Source organism: Halichoerus grypus, chromosome 4 (assembly GCF_964656455.1).
Source record: "Halichoerus grypus chromosome 4, mHalGry1.hap1.1, whole genome shotgun sequence".
Classification (NCBI taxonomy): Eukaryota; Metazoa; Chordata; class Mammalia; order Carnivora; family Phocidae; genus Halichoerus; species Halichoerus grypus.
Genome location: NC_135715.1, coordinates 75,610,655 through 75,632,606, shown reverse-complemented (window position 1 = coordinate 75,632,606; position 21,952 = coordinate 75,610,655). Strand labels below are relative to the sequence as shown.

Below are 21,952 nucleotides of genomic sequence, written 5' to 3'. Positions count from 1 at the left end.
TACAGTGCAGTATTGTAAATGTATTTTCTCTTTATGGTTTTCTTAATAACACGTTCTTTTCTCTAGCTTACTTTATTGTAAGAATGCAGTATATAATACATATAACATACCAAATACGTGTTAATCAACTGCTTTATGTTACCAAGAAGGCTTCTGGTCAACAGTAGGCTATTAGCAGGGGGAGCCAAAAGTTACACACAGATTTTGGATTGTGCAGGGTGGGTGTGGGGGCATGCCCCTAACCCCCACATTATTCAAGGTCAACTGTACTTCCTCCTTCCACCAATCATTAGCCGGCTCTAATGGGCTCAGACAGGTTGGCCAGTGTACAATTTGGGTCATTATGTCCTTTGTAGATCAAGATGTTTTTTATATACAAGTATTGGTGAGGATGTGGAGAAAAAGGAACCCTCATGCACTGTTGGTGGGAATGCAAACTGGTGCAGCCACTGTGGGACACAGTATGGAGTTCCTCAAAAAGTTAAAAGAACTACCATATGATCCAGTAATTGCACTATTGGGTATTTACACAAAGAATATGAAAACAGTAATTTGAAAGGATATGTGCACTCCTATGTTTATTGCAGCATTATTTACAATAGCCAAATTATGGAAGCAGCCCAAGTGTCCGTCGATAGATGAACAGATAAAGAAGATGTGGAATAGGGCGCCTGGGTGGCTCAGTTGGTTAAGCGACTGCCTTCAGCTCAGGTCATGATCCTGAAGTCCCGGGATCGAGTCCCGCATCGGGCTCCCTGCTCGGCAGGGAGTCTGCTTCTCCCTCTGACCCTCCTCCCTCTCATGCTCTCTGTCTCTCATTCTCTCTCTCGCAAATAAGTAAAACCTTAAAAAAAAAAAAAAAAAAAAAAAAAAAAGAAGATGTGGAATATCACAATGGAATATCAGCCATGAAAAAGAATGAAATCTTGCCATTTGCAACAACATGGTAAAATGCTAAGTGAAATAAGTCAATCAGAGACAGACAAATACTATATGATGTCACTCATATGTGGAATTTAAGAAACAAAATGAACAAAGGAAAAAAGAGACAAACCAAAAAACAGACTGTTAACTATAGAGAACAAACTGATGGTTACCAGAGAGATGGTGGGTGGGGGAATGGGTGAAATAGGTGAAGGAGATTAAGAGTACACTTATCATGATGAGCACAGAGTAATGTATGGAATTGTTGAATCACTGTATTGTACACCTGAAACTAATATAACACTCTATGTTAGCTAACTGGGATTTAAAAAAGAAAGATGTTCTTTGTATACATCATGCCTTTAAGGACTGGATTTTTTGGTTGTTTTCCTAATGAAAAATGTGGATGGGGGGTTTATGATTTAGAGTTTCACAACGCCATTGTTAACAACTTCAATTATTACATCATTCTGCTGAAGACTGAGCAATTCTGGCCTAGGTCATCAGAGCGCTACACTGGCTTAATTTGATTCTCTTTCCTAGCTTGCCAGAAGTGACTATATTCATAAGAAATTAAGATATAAAACTACTAAAAAATCAAATCAAGCAATAATTTGAGTAATTTAGAAATATTTTTGAAAGCCATAAAAAGTCTAATCAATTCAGGGCACCTGGCTGGCTCAGTAGGAGCATGTGACACTTGATATCAGGGTCATGAGTTCGAGTCCCATGTGTAGTGTAGAGTTTATTTAAAAAAAAAAAAAAAGTCTAGTCAACTTGTCAACTTTGTATCTCCTTAGAAAACCATATTCTTATTTTTCACATTTAATCATTACTGTACCTAATCCTGTTTTTCTCCTCTGTTGTGTAGCATTATTAAAAACACTCTAATACAATACTTAATGGTTAAGGAGAAGGCTTTTAAAAATATAACAAACAGGGCGCCTGGGTGGCTCAGTTGGTTAAGCGACTGCCTTCGGCTCAGGTCATGATCCTGGAGTCCCGGGATCGAGTCCCACATCAAGCTCCCTGCTCAGCAAGGAGTCTGCTTTTTCCCTCTGACCCTCCTCCCTCTCGTGCTCTCTGTCTCTCATTCTCTCTCTCGCAAATAAATAAAATCTTAAAAAAAAAAAATAAAAAAAATATATAACAAACGTATTTTTATTTTATTTTATTTTAAATATTTTATTTATTTATTTACTTGCCCGAGAGAGAGCGAGACAGCAAGAGAGGGAACACAAGCAGGGGGAGTGGGAGAGGGAGAAGCAGGCTTCCCGCTGAGCAGGGAGCCCGATGCGGGGCTCGATCCCAGGACCCTGGGATCATGACCTGAGCCGAAGGCAGTCGCTTAACCAACCTAGCCACCCAGGAGCCCCCAACAAACATATTTTTTTTAAATGGCACTCCCAGGCTCTGTAGCTCAGGGGTTAGAGCACTGGTCTCATAAAATGGCACCCCCAAGTCTACTGATCTTCAGGGTCATGCTTTAGCTCCTTGCTTGTAACCCATAAAGATTCCACAGAAATGTGATAGCTGAGGAAACTGAATGTTTTCCCTTCTGGGAAATGTTTCCTTTCTGATTAAGATAATCATTGGGTTTATCTCACATGAGCAAGCTAATCTGAACTCGATGGGTGAGATGAGTAGAAAGACAAGGATGAGTAGACATAGAAGAAGAATTTTGGAAAGCGATCAAATTTGACTTCTGATCAATACAGACTAGTAAGGGAGAATGTAAGGCTGGAACCCAAAGTAAATATGGACAAGTCAGGAGCGTGGGTAGGCTGTGATATAATAAGTTGCCCCCTATGTAAGACAAAAAGCTTACAGAAGAAAGCAAAAGGCAACAAAGATAATTCCCTAAGAGCAAGTTATCACAGCACAGGCATGCTTGCTAAGACCCAGGGAGAAAGAAGGGCCACAACCACCATCGCCAGTAAAGCAATAAGGTTTTTATAGGCTGGCAGCCTCCCATTCCTGAGCTTTATAAAAGCTCTTAGATGTGCCATTGTGATTCCTGACCCGGATTCTATTATTTCAATACCACACCCATTTGATCAATACACATTACTGAGGACTGCTCCTTGTGACCTTTCTTCACAGACTGTAAGGGGCTAGTAAGGAGATAAGACAGTACTCTAACTAAAGCAAGCAAGCAAGAAGTGCTAGAAAGGAGCACAGCATGGCGCTGTGGAGTTCTGAGAAGGGACAGCTCACCTCCACCTGAAAGGAGGAGGTCTTCATTTTTTAACAAAAATCAATTTGCTAATATTCAAAATTTCTACATTTTGAGAAAAATTTAGTTGTGGGCATTTCTTGATTTGCAAATTTGGGGAGCACCTACCCAGGGAGGAGGAAACATACTTTCATTATTTTTTAAAACTTTTGTGCTACATTTCAAACAAACACAAAAGTAGAGAAATTAAATGATGAACCCACGATTATCAATACTTTACCAATTATTTTCCAACCTTCCTCAGCAGCTTTTTGGAGTATTTTAAAGCAAAACTTACATGTATTGTTTTGTGCAAAAAATATTTTAGTATGTACCTGTAACAAATAAGGACTTAAAAATAACTACACTATCATTATCCCCACTAACAAAATGAACAATAATTTCTTCACTGAATTCTCAGTCTATGTGCAAATTTCCTCCATTGTCTCAAAATGATCTTTTTATTTGTTGGTATCAAGATTCAAACACGGTGCATACACTCCACTTACCAAATGCAGTTTGGATTAAACCAAATTTATCCATTTGGGTGACATCTACCAGAGATCACGCATTCAACACATGGACTCATAGAGCTGACTGTCACCCCAGCACTTTGATGGGCTGTAGATTTGGACCCAGTACTGGCCCACTCTTAAAGCAGTGGTGAGGCCAGCTCCTGGCATATAGGAAGGAAGCAGCACAAAAAACAGAAGATGGAAATGCTGGAGCTAGTCTGTCAGGGACTCATCATCCCCTGGGCTGTGTCTCCCAAATCAGATGATGGAAGTGGCAGTGACTTTTATATGTGCTGTACTGCTAATCTGTCCAGGCAAGGGAAGTCAGTGGGGAAGTCAGCGAGAGATGTTTCTGTTGCAGTGAAGTCCAGGACCTCGATGGAGGTGGGACATCTGTATTACAAGAAAAGAGGGCATCGCTCTTACACTAGGCAGCAGGGCCAGCTCGGTCCCGGGAATGGTTGACCCACATGATCTCTGGCTATGCCCAACTTATCATAGGGTCTGCGGGAACAAAAGTGATGAGTAACTGCACTAACGTATTACTTGGTTTGTAAGTAGGAAATCTCCAAATCTGGTGACAGAGACTCAGGGCCCTCACACAGCTCCCAGATCTCAGCTGATTTCCAAACTTAGAGCCTCTTCATGAAGCGGAAGCCAGGTGACCTTGGGGTAGGTATCCCACAGTTACAACTCTTCCTTCCAGCCTCCCCAAAAGGGATCTTCCACCATTTACCTGGTAACTGTGCCCCCTGGCAAGGGACCCCCCTTCCCCCCTGGCGTAGTAAACTCTAAGCGATAATTCTTCCTAATCCTTCCTTTCTGAGGGAGAGGAGAGAGGGCCTCAGCAGGGATTTAGCTTGTGTAGATAGATGGCTAGGACAATGGCTTGGCTGAATGGCTTGGAGGAATGTGGAAAGAACAAAATAGGTAACGGACTGGTTTGGGGAAGGAGTATGATTAGATAAGCCAGAATACACTCAAAGCATGAGAAATCATCTGTGCCATATGAATGCCCAGTTGCATCCTACGTGAATCCGATTGCAAAAGAGGCCATTTAATAATTGTGTGAACACTGTGTTCCACTCTGTAAACGCCAATCTTTGTTCCTAGTCATCTTGATGCTTACTCAGTAGGTTCAGGGAGGAAAAAAAAAAAAAGGCCATGGTGGCAGAAATGGATGCCAAACCTGGGCTAAACCACAGGGTGTCCCCCTCAACCAAGTTAATGATATGGTTCCTTGAAGGAACCAGACAGCTTCTTGTGGAGAGTTGATTACAATGGACCCTTTTCATAATAGAGGGGTAGATGATCTGTCCTTAGTGGGAAAGATATTTATTCTAGACCTGGATTTGTTTTCCTTACCTGTCAGACCTCTGCTGGAATCTCACTGAAGGCCTCATTCACTGTCACGGCACCTCGCACGGCCATGCTTCTGCCAAAGGACCCCAGTGAGGGAAGTGCGGTGACAGGCCGTGCCCACGAGGGTCACAAGTGTTAGCCTGTTACCGTCCCGAAGCACGCAGTCGTGGCCGAAGGGAAATGAAGTTACGGAGATGGCTTGGGGACACATCTTGACGTTGTAATGCGGTGCTGGATGGGGTATGTGCACCGAACCGGTGCGTGACAAGGCAATGTGCACCCACAGCCAGAATACAAAGGGCAAGCACAGGGGCCGCTTCTTATGATGACTTGATAATACATCTGCAAAATATTTTCTTCCTATTCAGTAACTCTGCCCTGTCATTCTCCCAAGAGAGAAGGACCTCCACAGAATCCACAGGCCCGGCCCCACTGGATTAGAACCAAGGCCGGCCACTTTCGCCTCCCCGTGCACTGGGAAAATGAGCACCCGAGACAGACATGGACGTCTTTTGTGGTCAGTGCCACCACGGTTTCTCAACTGGACTTATGCAATAACCTCCAAGTCAGTCTCCCTTCCTCTGTCTTTTCTCCCCCAAACCATCCTTCCTCTCTAAAGCTTCAATCAGTGCCTATCACTCCCCGGCTGGCAGTGGCTTCCCGTTTCACTCCAAGTCCTACCCGAGACCTGCAATGCCCTTTCTATCTGGCCGCAGCCTCCCAGCCAGACTGCAACGCCCTCTTCTCCTGCCCTTGTTTCCTGAACTCTGGTCAAGGGCCCTCTCGTTGAACCTCAGACACATCAAGTGCCAGCCTACCTCTGGGCACCTGAAGTGCCTGCCACGGGGACCTCGCCTCCCTCAGATCTTTGGCTCCTGCTCATCTTTCAAGCCTCCACTCAGGCGTCACCTCCTTAGGGACACTGGGTCACCCTCTGCCGTGCCCTTCCCGACACTCCCTACCACGTCACCCACATTCATGTTCCCCAGAGCAATCATTACTGCCCGAGAGAAGGGTATTTACTGACTTACTGGATTGGATTCAATGCTAGCATGTGAACTTGGTGATGCTTTACCCTCCACCCCACCCCACATGGTAAAACCAGTGCCCGGCAGGCTCCGCTTGGTGCCCCACACATTTTTACAGATGGACTGCTTTTGACTGAGGGAGGGGAAGAAAAAAGACAATGGCAACTCTAAGCAAGCAGGACCACTCCAGCTCCACACCATGGGGTGAAGGTCTGGGCCACCTCACCTGGCAAAGGACACTACCAGGTAAGGTACTGGGCAGGCGCTGGGGTAGGGGGGATGTGCGGCCAGCACGAGATGAGCAAAGTCAACAATAGCACGTATGGCCTTGCAGCCAGAAGCAGAAGAAAGAGATTTCCTCGTGTGGTATCACATATATATACATAATATTTATTTATTTTCTATTTCCTTTCCTCCTCCACCTCCTTCCACTACCACAGTAAGGGTGTGTTGCATAAATTTCCCTCTGGGCATACACAGTAGAAAAGGCACTGCAACAGAACTGAGGAAGAAACGGCTACTGCTCCGGAGGGCCTAGACTCGGAGCTGTTTGCAGTAACTGATGAGCCTCTGGGTTGTCTCCCTCAAGGGAAGGAGCGAGAGGGTTTTTAATTATACATGGAGTAGGTACATCACGTCAGAATGACATTTTTAAAAAAATGAACACCCTCCACCCTGCTTCATTTTTCTTTATAGTACCACCTGCCCGGTTACATAGTCACTTGTTAATTCATTATCCCCTCACTGGAATAAGTGATTTAAGGGCTTTGTTCTGTTCCCTGCTGTCACCTGGCACATGGTAAGCACTCAGTAGTTACTGGATCTATGAATGAATGAATGAATGAATGAATGAACAAACAAATGGAGAACCTGTCCAGAATCTACTTCTATTTCTAACACTACTTGGATTTCCTCTAGGGGAATGACCTCCTTTCCATTGTGTTCAGCCTCGGTGACAGGGTACCATGTACCTGCGTCCCAATATGGAAGGCAAAGGGTCTCTGGAGGCCCCCCGCCCTTCTCCCTGTTCCAGTGCCACCAGGCAGTAGACACCTCACCTGAGCTTCAAGGGTTGATTTCCCTATCCTGGGATTTTGACTTTTAAGTGACAGAAGGAATGTTGGCCTTCACTCATTCCTATGCCCTCCTGCTACGTGCTTCCCTCAGCTTCTTCCAAGTGGTTCCTTGATTCCCAGGAACAACCCTAAAGGCCATCCATTTCCTAGACTGGTTCTCTAGCCATTCTTTCAACTCTGGGGACATCAGACACCCTTCCAATAAATTCTTTTTTTGCTTCAGCTGGTCAGAGTTCGTTTTTGTTGCTTCTCAACAAAAGAACATTGAAGTCAAAACAAAACACTATTACAGAAAGCACAGAAATAAGCTGTTTGTATGTATGTATACAGGATTGGAGGAGAAATCACCTACATTCCATCCTAACCACATGAATTTCATTTTTGCATTATTCCTGTTAAATCTTTGAACATATGTATTCATGTCGTATATTGTTGTGATCGTGGTATATGTTATAGGTTGAATTATGTCCCCCATACAGATGCTGAAATCCTAACCCCTAGTACCATCAAAGTAACCTTATTTGGAAATAAAGTCTTAGTAGATGATCAAGTTAAGAGGAGATTATTAGGGTGGGCCCTACCTCAAGGACAGGGAGAAAGCCACATGGAGATGGAGGCAGGGATAAAGGCAGTACATCTACTTGCCAAGACGCAAGGCACCCGAGACACCCGGAAGCTGGGATGGGAGCCAGCAGAGACTCCGCGACCCTGCCCTTGAAAGGAACCACCCCGCCAAGGCCTTCCTCGGACTTCCAGCCTCCGGTGCTGAAACACAAACTTCTGCTGTTTAAGCCACCGGGTTTGTGGTACTTTGTTACAGCAGCCTTAGCAAATTCATACACTAAACATGGTTTTATTTCCTATTTTTCTTCTCACGTTAAAACCGTAGCCGTCCCTTTTCATGTTGTTGCAGGGTTTTCCTATCTGTGTTGTAAACTGTTGTGAGGTAGGGGCCCACGCAGCACCCCAACTCACTATTCCGCTGTGAATGAACATTTACTGTGCTCTGACTTTCGTGCCATCACAACACTGTGAAGGCTATCTTGTGCATACAGCTTTTTTTCTTTTTGGATGACTTTCTAAAAACACATCACCAGAGGTGGATGACTGGATCAGAGGGGATGAACATGGGGCCTGGCGCTGAGCGGCTTTGCAGGAGGAAGACAATGAATGCACGTTGTCTCCAAGGGCACACAAGGGAATGAGAATGTTGACATAAGGTAATGGGAAAGAAGGGAGCTCTAGGCAAAGGGGCAATGTGAGAAGCACAGAGGGAGTGTGAAAGCCTAGAGAAGATGCAGAACACTGGATGGCAAGCTCTGGAGGGAGAAAGGAGAGAAACAGATGGAAAGTGAGACTCGGGTTGCACAAAAGCCTATAAACTCATTTAAGGACCTGGGACTTGATTCTAATGCTTGGAAAGAGTTGAACATAAACAGTGACTGTGACTACAGAGTGTATGAAAACTTGGCCTGAGGAGGTGAGGGGGTGGCTGTGAGGGGAAGGGTTAAGGAGCCTGAGAAGCAAGGTGACCCTGAAAGCCAAAGGATGGGATTTAGTGACTCCCCGAGGAGGGGGGCAAGGACTCCCAGGTGTCTAGCCTCCTTGGTTGAGGGGTTGACAAAGGCATGAGATGTTCACAAATTCCCTCAACCTCCACCTGCAAGTCCCACCTTAAGTCCTCTCAGTGTATGTGACACGAGTTAGAAACCATGGCAACACAAGTGGGGGTGACAGCATTTTCTCACCACTTACCAACTCTCTGACTTCTCACCACCCAGTGTGACCTCCTGGGCCATGGTCCTCAACGATTTCTGTCAGAATCCATCAGTGACCTTCTTGTTACCATTTTTGGTCACTAGCCATCATCCTCTTCTACCTGTCCTTAGAAATGCCTCCCTTGACCAGGGAGTCCATACCTCCTTGTTCTTTCCCTTCCTCGACCCATCCTGTTCCCTCTCCTCCTCTCCCTAGAATTTCAGTCCTTCAAGTGACACCCTCCACCTTCTTCAAGGCTGTTGAAACCTCACCCCTTCTTACAGCTTCAGTCGCCACCCTCACGTGCAGGACTTGCCCACACAGTGAGGTGGTGGCCCGGCTGAGGCAGTAGTTGGGTTTCCTAATGCCCAGCTCCTACTCTTGTGCTCACCGCATGATATTCATTTCTAAAAGTAAGACAGGAAACCCTGCCGTTGGAGCTATAATCATAGCACTTCTTTAAAGAGTCAATATAGTTCAGTGGTTAAAAATGAACCACTTGGTATTAAAAGTTCTGTTTGTAGATTCAAATCCCATTTCTGCCCCCTCCTGGGTGAGTGACTTAGGGCAGTCTACCCCTGTATACCTGAGCTTTTTCATCTGTAAAAATGAGGATAATAATAGCATCTAATATGGCAGGTAGCTACAAAGATCAAATGAGCTAATACATCAGAGCACAAGGAACAGTCTGCCACATGGTAAGTCCTCAATAAATATTAACTCGTTACTCTTGCCCAGTGCACAACAGGCCACGCCATTCTTATCTGACCAGCTGACTGGCACCGACGTGAATTAGTATAAGGGAAGATTTTCTTTTTTAAGAATGTAAACATCAGGGGTGCCTGGGTGGCTCAGTCGGTTAAGCTTCTGCCTTCAGCTCAGGTCATGATCCCAGGGTCCTGGGATGGAGCCCCACATCAGGATCCCTCCACGTCGGGCTCCCTGCTCAGTGGGGAGTCTGCTTCTCCCTCTCCCTCGCTCGTTCCCTCCCCCCTACTTGTGCTCACTCTCTCTTTTAAATAAATAAAAATCTTTTTAAAAAATTAAAAAATGAAATGATTCCATTTATTAAAAAAAAAAAGAACGTAGGGCGCCTGGGTGGCTCAGTTGGTTAAGCGACTGCCTTCGGCTCAGGTCATGATCCTGGAGTCCTGGGATCGAGTCCCACATCGGACTCCCTGCTCAGCAGGGAGTCTGCTTCTCCCTCTGATCCTCCCCCGTCTCGTGCTCTCTCTCTGTCTCATTCTCTCTCTCAAATAAATAAATAAAATTAAAAAAAAAAAAAAGAACGTAAACATCATTCCAAAAACATGTGGTTTTAATTCAAATCAACAAGTGTTTACTGGGTAAGTACTGTGATAGCATATTAGCTACTACTGTATCAGACAAACTTTTCTTTGGCATCAGTGAATCTCAAACACCCAGAAAGAGCTTCAGAAAGGTTCAGACAAATGCCTGGGACTCCATTCTTAGCTCTCCACCTACAGGAACTTAGGTACACAGACATAAGGGGAGCAAACTTCTCAAACGGGGTCACTGTGGTGACACAGAGCACTCACTCCAGAGGGCTGACGACACCCTCACGTCTGCAGCCTCTGAGATGAGCTCTCCTCACTCCCAGGGGAACAACGCCCTGGCCCAGAGGCAGCGGAGAGGTGCACAATCGAATGGCCACCTTGGTTTCACTGGGAACAGTCCAACTGAGGACTCCACACCAGTTTCTGAAAAGGGAGCCCCCAACCAGGGTGGGCCTGGGAGACTCACCATTGGATGCTCGCATCTGCCGCCGGCGTCCCACTCGGTCCAGCCCAATGGGGGTGCTCTGGGAGAAGGTGAAGGGCCGGAACCGGGCCGAAACCGCCTTGTAGGGCAGCACCTGGTGAGCGGGCACAGGAGGCCTGGCTGCCGGCTACAAAAGGAAAGCAAAACGCTGTGAGGGGATGCCAGGAAGTGGCACCTCTTGCAAAGCTCTTCACACACACAGCCCCGAGCAACTCGGCACTGTCACCTCCAAGCCACGCACACACTCGAGACACTTTCTCCAGACCGTGGCAAGAGCTTCAGGCTGCACCCAGGTGCGGTGGCAATGACTTATTCCAAGATTTTAAACAACCACTATTGACTCAAGGGCTCTTACCTCACAGCAACACATTTCATGTTATTTGTCAGCAATATACCAGGGGTAACGCTCAGTAAAAGCAAAGCGTCCAAGAAGAGAAGCAGATTTAGGAAGTGGTGGCTTTCTCACACGGAGTCAGGGGCGGAAAGGTAAGAAGATGTGTTCCCAGCAGCAGCCTCCAGGGCGAGCAGACGGTCCTGGAGGACAGACTGGGACTGGCATACCTGCCAGGCACATCCAAGTGCAGCCACTAGGTACGCATTTGTGGGATACAAATGCTCCTTTCCTCAACTATCATGACAACTGAGCTTCGTTTAAAAGAAGAGTTGGTTTTCCACTTTCCACGAATTCACCCAGGTCTCTTTAGAATCACCTATGTACCCTGTTGATTTTTCCCCGTGGACCATCTCTATAAATCAAAGGCCAAGCTGGCTTATGCTTTCCTTAGGTTTTCTTCATATTTCCCCACCCAGTTCCCTAAATGAGCCTACAGTGCATAAAGTGATCTTACCACATTCCTTCTTAATGCTCTGAAGTGAAATAATTTCTAAGTGCTTTTGATTTTTCCCCATACTGTGTTTCAAGTTAAAACAGATATACGGTTTGCTCTGGTTCAGAATCATTTCCTAGTGTACAGCGCATCCTACTGATGCAAAAAGTTCGTGGGATTCTTCCACTTCATTTTTTTACCTTTAGAATGCAATTCAATGTAACTCGAGGAATCTGAGTGCTTGCTATAAACAAGGCATTGGGCTGGGCTTAGGGAGAATGTAAACATAAAATCCAATACTAACATAGATTTTTCTCCCCTTTTAAGAGAATTTTAGGAGTTATTGATGATGTCAGCTAGCAAGCTCAAAAAGTAAAACTGGATGCTTACTCATGTACTGTTCTGGGAACCCCTGACCATGGCTAGGTCTCACCAAATAACATACACTCCTCCTGAACAGGGCCTTTATTTAAATGTTTTGTGGCCCCAGAGTGCTCGTTGGGTAACTGATAAATATTTGTTGAAATACTAAGGGGAAAATATAAAAATTTTATTGGTAAAGCAGCTGCAAAGCAGCAACTTGAATGTTAAGAGTTAAAAAATGGTAGGAAACCAATTTCCTTAGCCCTTTAAAAACTGGTTTCTTATTTTCTTATCTTTATTTTTTAATATCGGAGGACACTTCCTCTTTCAAGAACTTCTTTCAGCAAGCTCACTAAATATGCACTGCTACCTTCTCCTTATTCAGATCTCAGGTGGTTTAGGACAAACAGCACACTAGTTTCCTGTATTGTTTTGAGACTCCAGGAAAGACAGAAGATTAGTAAAAGGCATCCACATGTCAGATGGTAGGTTAATTCATGAGTGTTTTCAGAGTCAGGAAGAAAGGTTGGGAGTCTGTTGTCCTTGAGGCAGACAGAAGAAAGAAAAGCAGCAGCCTGTTTAGTTCATAGGGGAGAACAAAGGCCAGGAAACTGGAGGGCTCTGTTAGCTTTGGTAGAAGCACGCCAGGTCTTACTCGGGTTAGAAGACTCTCTATTTCCTCTGTCGGGCTGTTCCCATAGAAGCTGAGCCCGCCTATCACGGAGATGGGGCGTCTTCTCCAGCTTCCTTTGGGGGAGCCCATGGCAGGGTTCTGGTCTGCAGCATCTGCAGAGGCCGTGTTTGGCTGGCGATCTCCCTCCACGGTGTCCTCTTTCTGGGGGTCCACAGCAACTGAGTCTTCGGGAATAGACAGACTCCGGGTGGCCAGCTGGCCATAGTCAGAGAGCGGTCGGGGCCTTGATCTCCTCCCAGAACCCCATTTCCTCCTGGTGATCCTCTGAGACTCCGTCCTTTCTTCATCCCGGGATGAGTCCCGCCTCCAGGATTCCTCTGTCACAACCTTTTCAAATGCGAACAAGTTAGGTGAGCACCAAAATCCAGGAAGGTATTGAAAAAGAACAAGCCATACACTCCCTCCCATCCATCCTCTTCAGCCCTGCCTTGAGGCCTTCTTGGTATACTTGTTTGTTTTTTTAAAAAGTTATTTCTGTAACAGGAAGACATAACTGAAATGTGCACTAAAATAAGCAATTCATCTTTAACTGGAGGCTGAATTAAAACCATAATTTAAATAGTGATGTATGGTGACCGAGGATGAGCTATGATAAAAGACACTAAGAAAATCAATACCACTGTGAGATGCTAGAAAGAACTTCTATGGTATCACCCAAAATACAAAATATACATAACAATAGCATGGGGAAATGCAGGAAATCCAGTTACTTAAGGTCTGCGGATTTGGTTCTGCCGCTGTTCACTGGGGAAGAATGGGTCCTTGTGTGGATGAAATGCTATACCAATGATAAGTGAGATAGTCTTTATCAGCCACAGTTAATTATTGCTCTTAAAAAGCCCTGTGTAGACGAACCGTGCCCAGGTTCAGCCTGCCTGCGGATAACCTCTATGTCAGCACACCCCTCAAAGTCTGCGTTCAGAGGAGGGCTGCTGCCTAATTCTACAGGACGTTTCTCCCATCCCTGGTTATTATTTTTTTTAAACACATTTTTATTTTATTATTTTTTAAAGATTGTATTTACTTATTTGAGAGAGAGAGAGCAAGCACAAGCACAGGGAGAGGCAGAGGAAGAGAGAGAGGAATAAGCAGACTCTCTGCTGAGCAGGGAGCCTCATATGGGGCTCGATCCCAGGACCCCGGGATCATGACCTGAGCTGAAGGCAGACGCTTAACCGACTGAACCACCCCCCAGTTATTATTTAAAAATAAAATAAAAAATAAAAATAGTCCAGGGCCCAGGGAAGAGGACAAGAACAAGCAGAGTTGTACTGGAGGGCAGGGCAAGCAGAGCAGGCCACCCAGGCCTGGAGGCCAGCAGCGGAACGGCCCCAGGCAGCCTGGCCCTGCCCCCAGGACTGGCTCAACAGGGCATGCTGCTTGCCGGTCAGTGGCAACAAAGAGCTCAAATACAGTTCCTATAATTTCCAACCCCGTGTGCCTCCATGGTCCCTAAGATCATACACAGCTGATTTATGAGCAACATAGCGGTTTGAGGTACCGACCCCTGGTACGTCAAAAATCTGCATGTTAACTTTTGGCTTCCCCCAAACTTAACTACTAATAGCCTACTGTTGGATGGAAGTCAATTAACACATGTTTGGTATGCTATACATAGCATATGTTGTGTTTTTATAATAATATAAGCTAAAGAAAAAAAAAGATGTTATCAAGAAAATCATAAGGAAGAGAAAATACACTTACAGTATTGAACTGTATTTATAAAAAAAAAAAAATCCACGTGGAGGTGGACCCACACAATTCAAACCTGTGTTGTTCAAGGACCCACTGTACTATGAAAAATCTCATGAAGAGCAAAGAAAGCAGAAAGGGATTTACAGACACTCCACTGCATTGCCATCATTTTTCAAATTAGGAAAACAGAAACCCAGGGAAGTGAGGGGACTTGCCCAGGGCCACATAGCCCACGCACAGTAAGAGAGACACTGAAATGTGGGCCTTGTAATTTCTGTTCCCACTGTACCAAGTCACCTCTGCTGCAAAGCTAGTAAGTTCTAGCAGTCACCACTTACCATGCTGTCTGCAGCTTCTGACAGCAAGGAACTTCATATTTAAATCAAGTCACCAGTGAGGGATCTAGAATACACCCCTGTATATTCTACCCGAGCTCAAGGTATTCTACCCTCTACCTGAGCTAAGGTATTCAAGAAGAGACTTTTTTTCCCCCTGAACTCCCTTATCTGCCTGAAAGCAGAGCCTCCCCAAAGAACTCCGTTGTCATAAATCCATAATTGTGCAGGTTCAATCCTATCCTGGGATAGGATTTTCTTCTTCCAACCAGGGAAGATTTGACTCTTATCAGTTGAGAAGAGAAGCCCTGGCCTCAGCAGACAGTGGCCACAAAACTATCAGACCTCCCATTTATCTTTCCTAAATCACTGGGTTTCCCATAAGTGCCCTTCTCCACCTCCCCTCCCCTAGTGAGAAAGTATAAATGCCCCCAATTCTAACCACTTCCTGGAGTCACTTTTTCCTGTCAACTCCCACTTACTCACATGAATAAAAACCTGTCTTTTCTAATCTGTCTTTTGTCAGTTCAATTCCACACACCCCCACATAGTAAGCCTAGGACAGTGGAGAAAAAGGTTTTCCTCTCTGACACCATCATGGGAAAATATGAAAAATCATGAAAAAGTTAATATTTTTTGCATTACATATGAAAAACAGGATATTATGGAGAGTTTAACTACATTATTTAAACTAAGTGGCACAATTTAAGCACACAAGAATAAGCCATTTATATTATCACCCTGTGATAAAAAGGTTCAGACAAGGTGTTAGAAACACAGAAGCAAGACAAAATTACAGGCAAGGAGTAGTCTAACTGGTAACAGTTAACTACGTGCAGTTTTTTGAGGTTGTTTTTGTTCTTTGGGTTTTTTTTTTTTTTGCACTTACGCAACATGCAGCACGCCTCACTGAAGCCTTACTGATGCAGACAGGAAAATAAGGAAATGGGTGTAGGAAGGCAGGAGGCTGTCTTAGTTGTTCAGGTAAGAGATCCTTCTGAGACCAAAACATACTCCAGGAAGTGAGGAGGCTGGATAAAGGCAGGTATGCTCAGAGCAGGAAATGAGAGGGCAGGAGACGTGCACAGGATGATTTCTTTAACACGTCATGCCTCAAGTTTCAACGACAGTTCCCACCGGGGGGTACGCATTAAGAACCGACTGTCATTCTCCTAGAACTATTTATACAGTCCCACTGAAGATACAAAAGGAGAAAACAGCCTTTCCAAGTGGTACTGAATGTCCTAGGAAGTGCAAAAATTAGTTAACAGAATAATATATACAACTGAAAGTTCCGCTTTACTCCTACAAAAGAGGGAGAGACAGTGATCCTTGGCCAGAAGAGACTTACATTCCTTGTAAAACAAATCTGAGCTTCGATGCGTATTCTAAAACTGAATCTCCTTTCGGCAGAGTCTGCGTACTTCCAGAATACAACGGAGGTTCATTCCAGGGAACATAGTTTGACTGTGATTATACCCGCAACTACAAACACCCACCACCACCACACTCCACAAGTTATAACCTACCCCGGATTCTGCTACCGGCAGGGGTGGCCCAGAGACACACTGAAGGAACAAGCAGTTGACCACATCCATGCTCTCTGAGATTCTTTCTTGCCTTTACACCAGGACAGTGAAGGCATAAGTGGTCATGCCAGAGCTGTGTCTACTGACGCTTCTCCTCACAACCCAGCAGCCTGGCTTCAGATCAATCCAGGGCTCTAAGCTTGATTGGCCGATTCACACCCAAGTCATAAACTTTTCTAAACAAATTTTGCAGCTGAGTGGCTGCCCTTTTAACTCTTGCTTCTCTGTATTATTGTTTTAAAGTATTTTCCCTAGTCAGGAGTCCTGAATTTCTTCTTCCTATACAAGATTCCTTTCTTTGCTTCACAAAAGTAAAAAGCCAAGATAGATCTTATTACCTCCAGTGAGACACTTCAAAACATGTTTTGAAACCACAGTGCAAGTTAAGTTATTAACCGAGGAAAAAAAGACTTGACAAAAAGCCCTGATGTCACGTCTATCCATTCAGAAGCTTCGTCTAAGGGAAGTTTAATGGATCAAATAGCAAGAGTTGTGGGTTGAATTATGTCCCCTGTAAAAGGTACATTGAAGCCCTAACCCTCAGGGCCTGTGAATATGATCTTATTTGGAAATACCGTCTTTGTAGATGTGATCGAGTTCAGATGAAGTCATGCTGGATTTGGGGAGCCCTAATCCAATGGCTGGTGTCCTTAGAAAAAGAGGGAAATTTAGACACAAAGACGAAAGTAAAGACAGTCATATGGGGACAGAGTGATGCATCTATAAGCCAGGAAATCCCAGGCAGAGGCCAGAACAGATCCCCAGACTTCTGGCCTCTACAACAATGGGAAAAAGTCCTCTTGTTTTGAGCCACCTGGTTGCTAGAAATTTGTTACAGTAGCCCTAGGAAACTCATACAGCAAAGCAATTCAGAAGAAACTACTACAAGCAGGGAAATTAAGATGCTTTGGGAAGACTGAAAAAAAAATTAACCAAAGCAGAGCTTTTCCAGTGGAAAGAAAAAAAAAGAAAGGTATTCTCAAGATGTGCATTAACACAATAAGCAAGCCTCCCACATTGCCTCAGCATCCTGAACACCACAGGGAATTCAGTGCAGTCCCAGAACTGGAGGTGGGACAAGAACACACCCAGACAGCTCACGTTGCAGGAGGCCGGCCATAATGCTAGCAATGACAGCTGTGGCAGGCTTGGGCTACCTTACCTAATCCTCACCACCACCCCGCGAGGCAGGTAACTATTCACGACATTTTACCATTTAGACACTGGGGCAATGACTCGCTCGAGTTAACAGGGCCAAAGGAGACAGGCCCATTTACAACTCAGTCTGTCTGACTTCAAAATCTCTGTCCTTTCCGCTCTGCAGCCCCACATCCTTGGCATACACTTTTACAGAAGCAAGACAAAACTTGGTAGGTCTTCCTGCCTTTAGCTATAGAGCTGCTTGGAAGGGGGTGGGGGTGCTGGGAGGGCAATGACAGGAAGAAAGGCTCTGTAGGTACCCCTGCAAGCTGGGGAAAGCTAGAGACCCCTTCCCCAAATCACCGTTTTGTTTTGTTTTTTTAAAGATTTTATTTATTTATTTGACAGAGGGAGACACAGTGAGAGAGGGAACACAAGCAGGGGGAGTGGGAGAGGGAGAAGCAGGCTTCCCATGGAGCAGGGACCCCGATGTGGGGCTCGATCCCAGGACCCTGAGAACATGACCTGAGCCGAAGGCAGACGCTTAACGACTGAGCCACCCAGGCGCCCCCCAAATCACCGTTTTAAATGCATAAAATAAAAATTAAATAAAGTAAAAATTTATAAAGTTCATAAAAATTTATAAAATTAACATTTTAAATGCATAAAATAAAAATTAAGCTAAAATCATAATCAGATTATTTTGAAATATAATTATCAAAATATTAAAAGAATTGATACAATAATATATATAAAACACATAAATTAAGAAGACTAGCAATTGGTCTGGAAACTGCCATACTTTGGAAATACTGACGAATACAACAGATTTTAAGATATCAGCAAAAACTGCTGTATGATGTGAAAAAGATCTGTGATTTCTATGGGTGACAAAATCACAGGTGTTGGTAAGATAAAAGTGCTCTGGCTTGCTGCCTATAATCATAATTGGAGGAAATGCTACATTTTACCTACAAGGTAGTGAAGATAAAAGCCCCACTCCTCAATTTCTGTTGACAGAACCCTCGGATGAACTAAAGTTCAAAACTCCCAGCTGACACAGTTTCACTTAAGACGAGTCTATGGTACCAGCTCTGTGCTCCAACTCCAGAAAAATGAAATTTTAGACTTACATATTGTAAAATTTAAAAAGTGGCATCTCACTATTTAAAGCTACATGTCACTAACTAATTTCCCTTAAGTGAAAATTAATGTGTCATAAGACTATGCATAGGCCTTTTTTTCTTCTTTTTTTTTTTTAGTGCAGATTTGTTATCTGGATTATCGAGTGCTTGGAATGGGATGGGTTGTAAATACATGCCCTAGGATTTTAAGAGAGGGAGGGAACTCATAAGATCCCAGATCAACTACTATATTTTAAGGTAAGAACAAGAAAATCTTTACATATTTAGAAAGATGAAAACTTGTGTGCTAATGACATCTTTGTCTTTGTTACTTTAACACCAAAAAGATACTCTTAGTTACTTAGAAATCTTAAATTGTCATCAACTTACATTTATAATCTACCTAAAGTCATATTTTCAGGCAAGTAAAGAAGGCATTATTATACTTATTTTGGAGATGAGAGAACTCAGGCACGGAGAAGGCAATGGATTTAATGAAAGAGTGCATGAGAGAGATCAGGCGCTTCATTTAATCTCATCTTTGCAAGGCACTAGACATGACCCCCCCCCATTTGTAGGTATACATAAGAAAACTGCAACATGGTTTATTGCAAAACCCCAGAGCAGCAACTTCCACAAATACTAGACCTCGAAATGTTGCTCCACAAAAAGCCTCCGTGTGCTTATCCCTTTTACATCTCTCCACTTCTGGTTTATACTTCCTCTTTGATGAATTCTCTGGGCTGTTTGTGGGTCCTCACTCATCAGTGCATGCATTCCTACATTTTCCCTGACTCTTCCTCTCTACTCCCTCCTCCAGCAGCATACCACACCTTCACTCCTGCTCTAGGCTCCACTCCCTTCTCTCTCCTCCTGGAGCAGAACTTCTCCCTTCAACTGATCACATGTGGAATGCAAATACAGTTGGTTTTGTTGAATGATTACTGAATCATGTTTGGTTTCTTATCTTTAAATTTTAGAACAAATGGGTGGAATAATCTTTCTTTCTCCAAAGCTGCCTTTTCTTTCATAGACCTTGATGGTGTGTGTGTGTGTGTGTGCATGTGCGCGCGGTAGGAATTGTACTAGCCTAAGGGGAGGTCCACCAGAAATGGACCACCTATCATCTGGGTGTGCTAATTCTCCCTCCTCCTAACTTTCCAGGGATTCACACATCTTTTCCTACCACACTTAGGCTAGTTAAGGAATAAACAGCCAGGTAGGGGTACTTCTGAAATTGCCCAAGCGAGGAGAGGAGAGAGGCAGCCTCAGACTTGGTCTGAAATAAGTAAATAGCCAAACACCCATCATTTAACCAAAGACCACCTTAAAAATCATGCATGTTCAGGGAGCCTGGGTGGCTCAGTTGGTTAACCAACTGCCTTCGGCTCAGGTCATGATCCCAGGGTCCTGGGATCGAGTCCCGCATCGGGCTCCCTGCTCAGCATTTCTCCCTCTGACCCTCCCCCCTCTGTTTCTCCCTCTGACCCTCCCTCTGACCCTCCCCCCTCTCCTGCTTTCTCCCTGTTTCTCCCTCTGACCCTCCCCCCTCTCCTGCTTTCTCTCTCTCTCTCTCTCAAATAAATAAATAAAATCTTAAAAAAAAAAAAAAATCATCCATGTTCAGCCTGGCTCCTTTCCACCTTTCAAGGTTTCCTCTAGTTCAGGGACCATCCTGGGAAGGGAGAGACACCATCATAAACTTGTTTGTTGGGGTGCCTGGGTGGCTCAGTCTGCCTTCGGCTCAGGTCATGATCCCAGGGTCCTGGGATCGAGCCCCGCATTGGGCTCATTGCTTAACGGGAAGCCTGCTTCTCCTTCTCCCACTCCCCCTGCTTGTGTTCCCTCTCTCGCTGTGTCTCTGTCAAATAAATAAATAAAATCTTAAAAAAACAACAACAACTTGTTTGTTCCCCCTTCTCAGACACCAGATTTGGACTTAGCCCAGGTCTGGACAGGGCCTGGGCCAGAAACAGAAGAGAAAGTAGAAACCCATTCATTTACTGAGATTTTCCTTCCCTGCCTTAGAGGCAGAAGTATATATTAATGCTGGGTGACATTCTTACCAACAGGCTGAATGCTTAAGATACAAGGTTTCGAGCTGTAAGAACCTTAGTGGCTGTTGGAATTCTGAGAGCAAATGAAATGCGAATGACTAACCAAAAACTGTTCTGATTATTATCAAATGAGATCACACACACATCAGTAATCTTGATGTAACTCTTCAAAATTAAAGAAAAAGAGAGAAGAAAAGGAACTATTGTAATCTGGAATGCTGTGGCCTTGTCCTTTGGGTTCAGGGAATAGATAGGCCATTTGCTAAAAAAATATATGACACAGTATTAAAAATATTTTAAAATATATTAATGCTTCTTAAGGCCCTTGAAGTAAGAGGGGGGTATAGTGGACTTCAATTGCCCTTACATGTGTAAAACTGATGATAAAATATACTTAAAACATAGTTAATAAATCTACAACTTGTTTTATAGGCAGAAAAGGTAATTTATTAAAAATGCAAATATGTGAAGTTCATGGAGAACACAATTTAATATTCTTAGCCTAGTTCTATAAGCACAAGAAGGTACTTAAATAACCATGAACATTTTAAACACCGTTGGAAGACTTAGAATACTATACTGAGGAGAAAGTAATGTAGCTGAGCTCATCCTCTCTTTATTGAAAATAAAGAAATGAAGTCTGTCTGACTGTGATAAACCCCATCCTGGGCCCTCTGACCACACCCTGAGCCCCTAACTCCCGTCTCCCTTACATCGTGGGAGGGTGGTTACCACTGACCCTGCCCAAACACAGGACCAGTAATAAGCTTTCTTCCCCCAGGCTTCGTAATAATCACTTAAGGGAATTCCATTTTCTGGGCTTATCCAAAAACCTAGATCACCCTACCATCTTCAAATCAACAACACCACAATGCTGGGTTTAACACCCAAGCAGAGAAAATAATAGAACTGTAGGCTGCAATTTATGCCTGGACTCATTAAGAGTAAAGACACATTTTAAAACCATCATATTATAAAATAAATGTATATAACAATTCCATCTTAACATCTTAAAATGTATTTTATCTCTGAGTGGCTCAGTTGGTTAAGTGTCTGCCTTTGGTTCAGGTCATGATCTCAGGGTCCTGGGATCAAGCCCTGAGTTGGGCTCCCTGCTTAGTGGGGAGTCTGCTTCTCCCTCTCTCTTATGCTCTCTCACCTGCTCACAGATGCTCTCTCAATAAAATAAATAAATAAATAAATAAATAAATAAATAAATTCTTTAAAAAATGTATTTTATCTCTGAAACACATGCTGAGGAATACAGAGGTCTACTTAAACTTTCTTTAACTTATAAAAAGCATGATTTTATATAAATGAGCTTACTTTCCTCTTTTCCAATTGCTTATTGAGGACAACAAAATATTCCAAAATCAAAAAATGTTTTAGAGTTGAATATATCAGAAATCCATTGTTTTTCTAAACTCTTCTGAACATCAGAGGTTTTTTCTTAATGCTGCTTTGACTT

General features: G+C 44.0%; 1 protein-coding gene across 8 annotated transcripts in view; it reads right to left on the bottom strand.

Annotated features, from left to right (window-relative positions):
• Positions 1–21,952, bottom strand: part of SPATA13 (spermatogenesis associated 13) — a 142,724-nt gene that overhangs the window by 43,314 nt on the left and 77,458 nt on the right. For 6 of the 8 annotated variants that reach the window (XR_013447040.1, XM_036117255.2, XM_036117260.2 and 3 more), the window contains 2 exons: positions 12,506–12,871; positions 10,643–10,787 (listed from right to left, as the gene is read on the bottom strand). Coding sequence is in view for 7 of the 8 variants with exons in the window: in XM_036117255.2 (XP_035973148.1) it covers positions 10,643–10,787; positions 12,506–12,871 (511 nt within the window). In the remaining variant the exon portion in view is untranslated. Of the gene's footprint in view, positions 1–10,642; positions 10,788–12,505; positions 12,872–16,103; positions 16,219–21,952 lie in introns of those variants that run through there. The other 2 variants (XM_036117262.2, XM_078070557.1) reach the window with 2 other exon arrangements.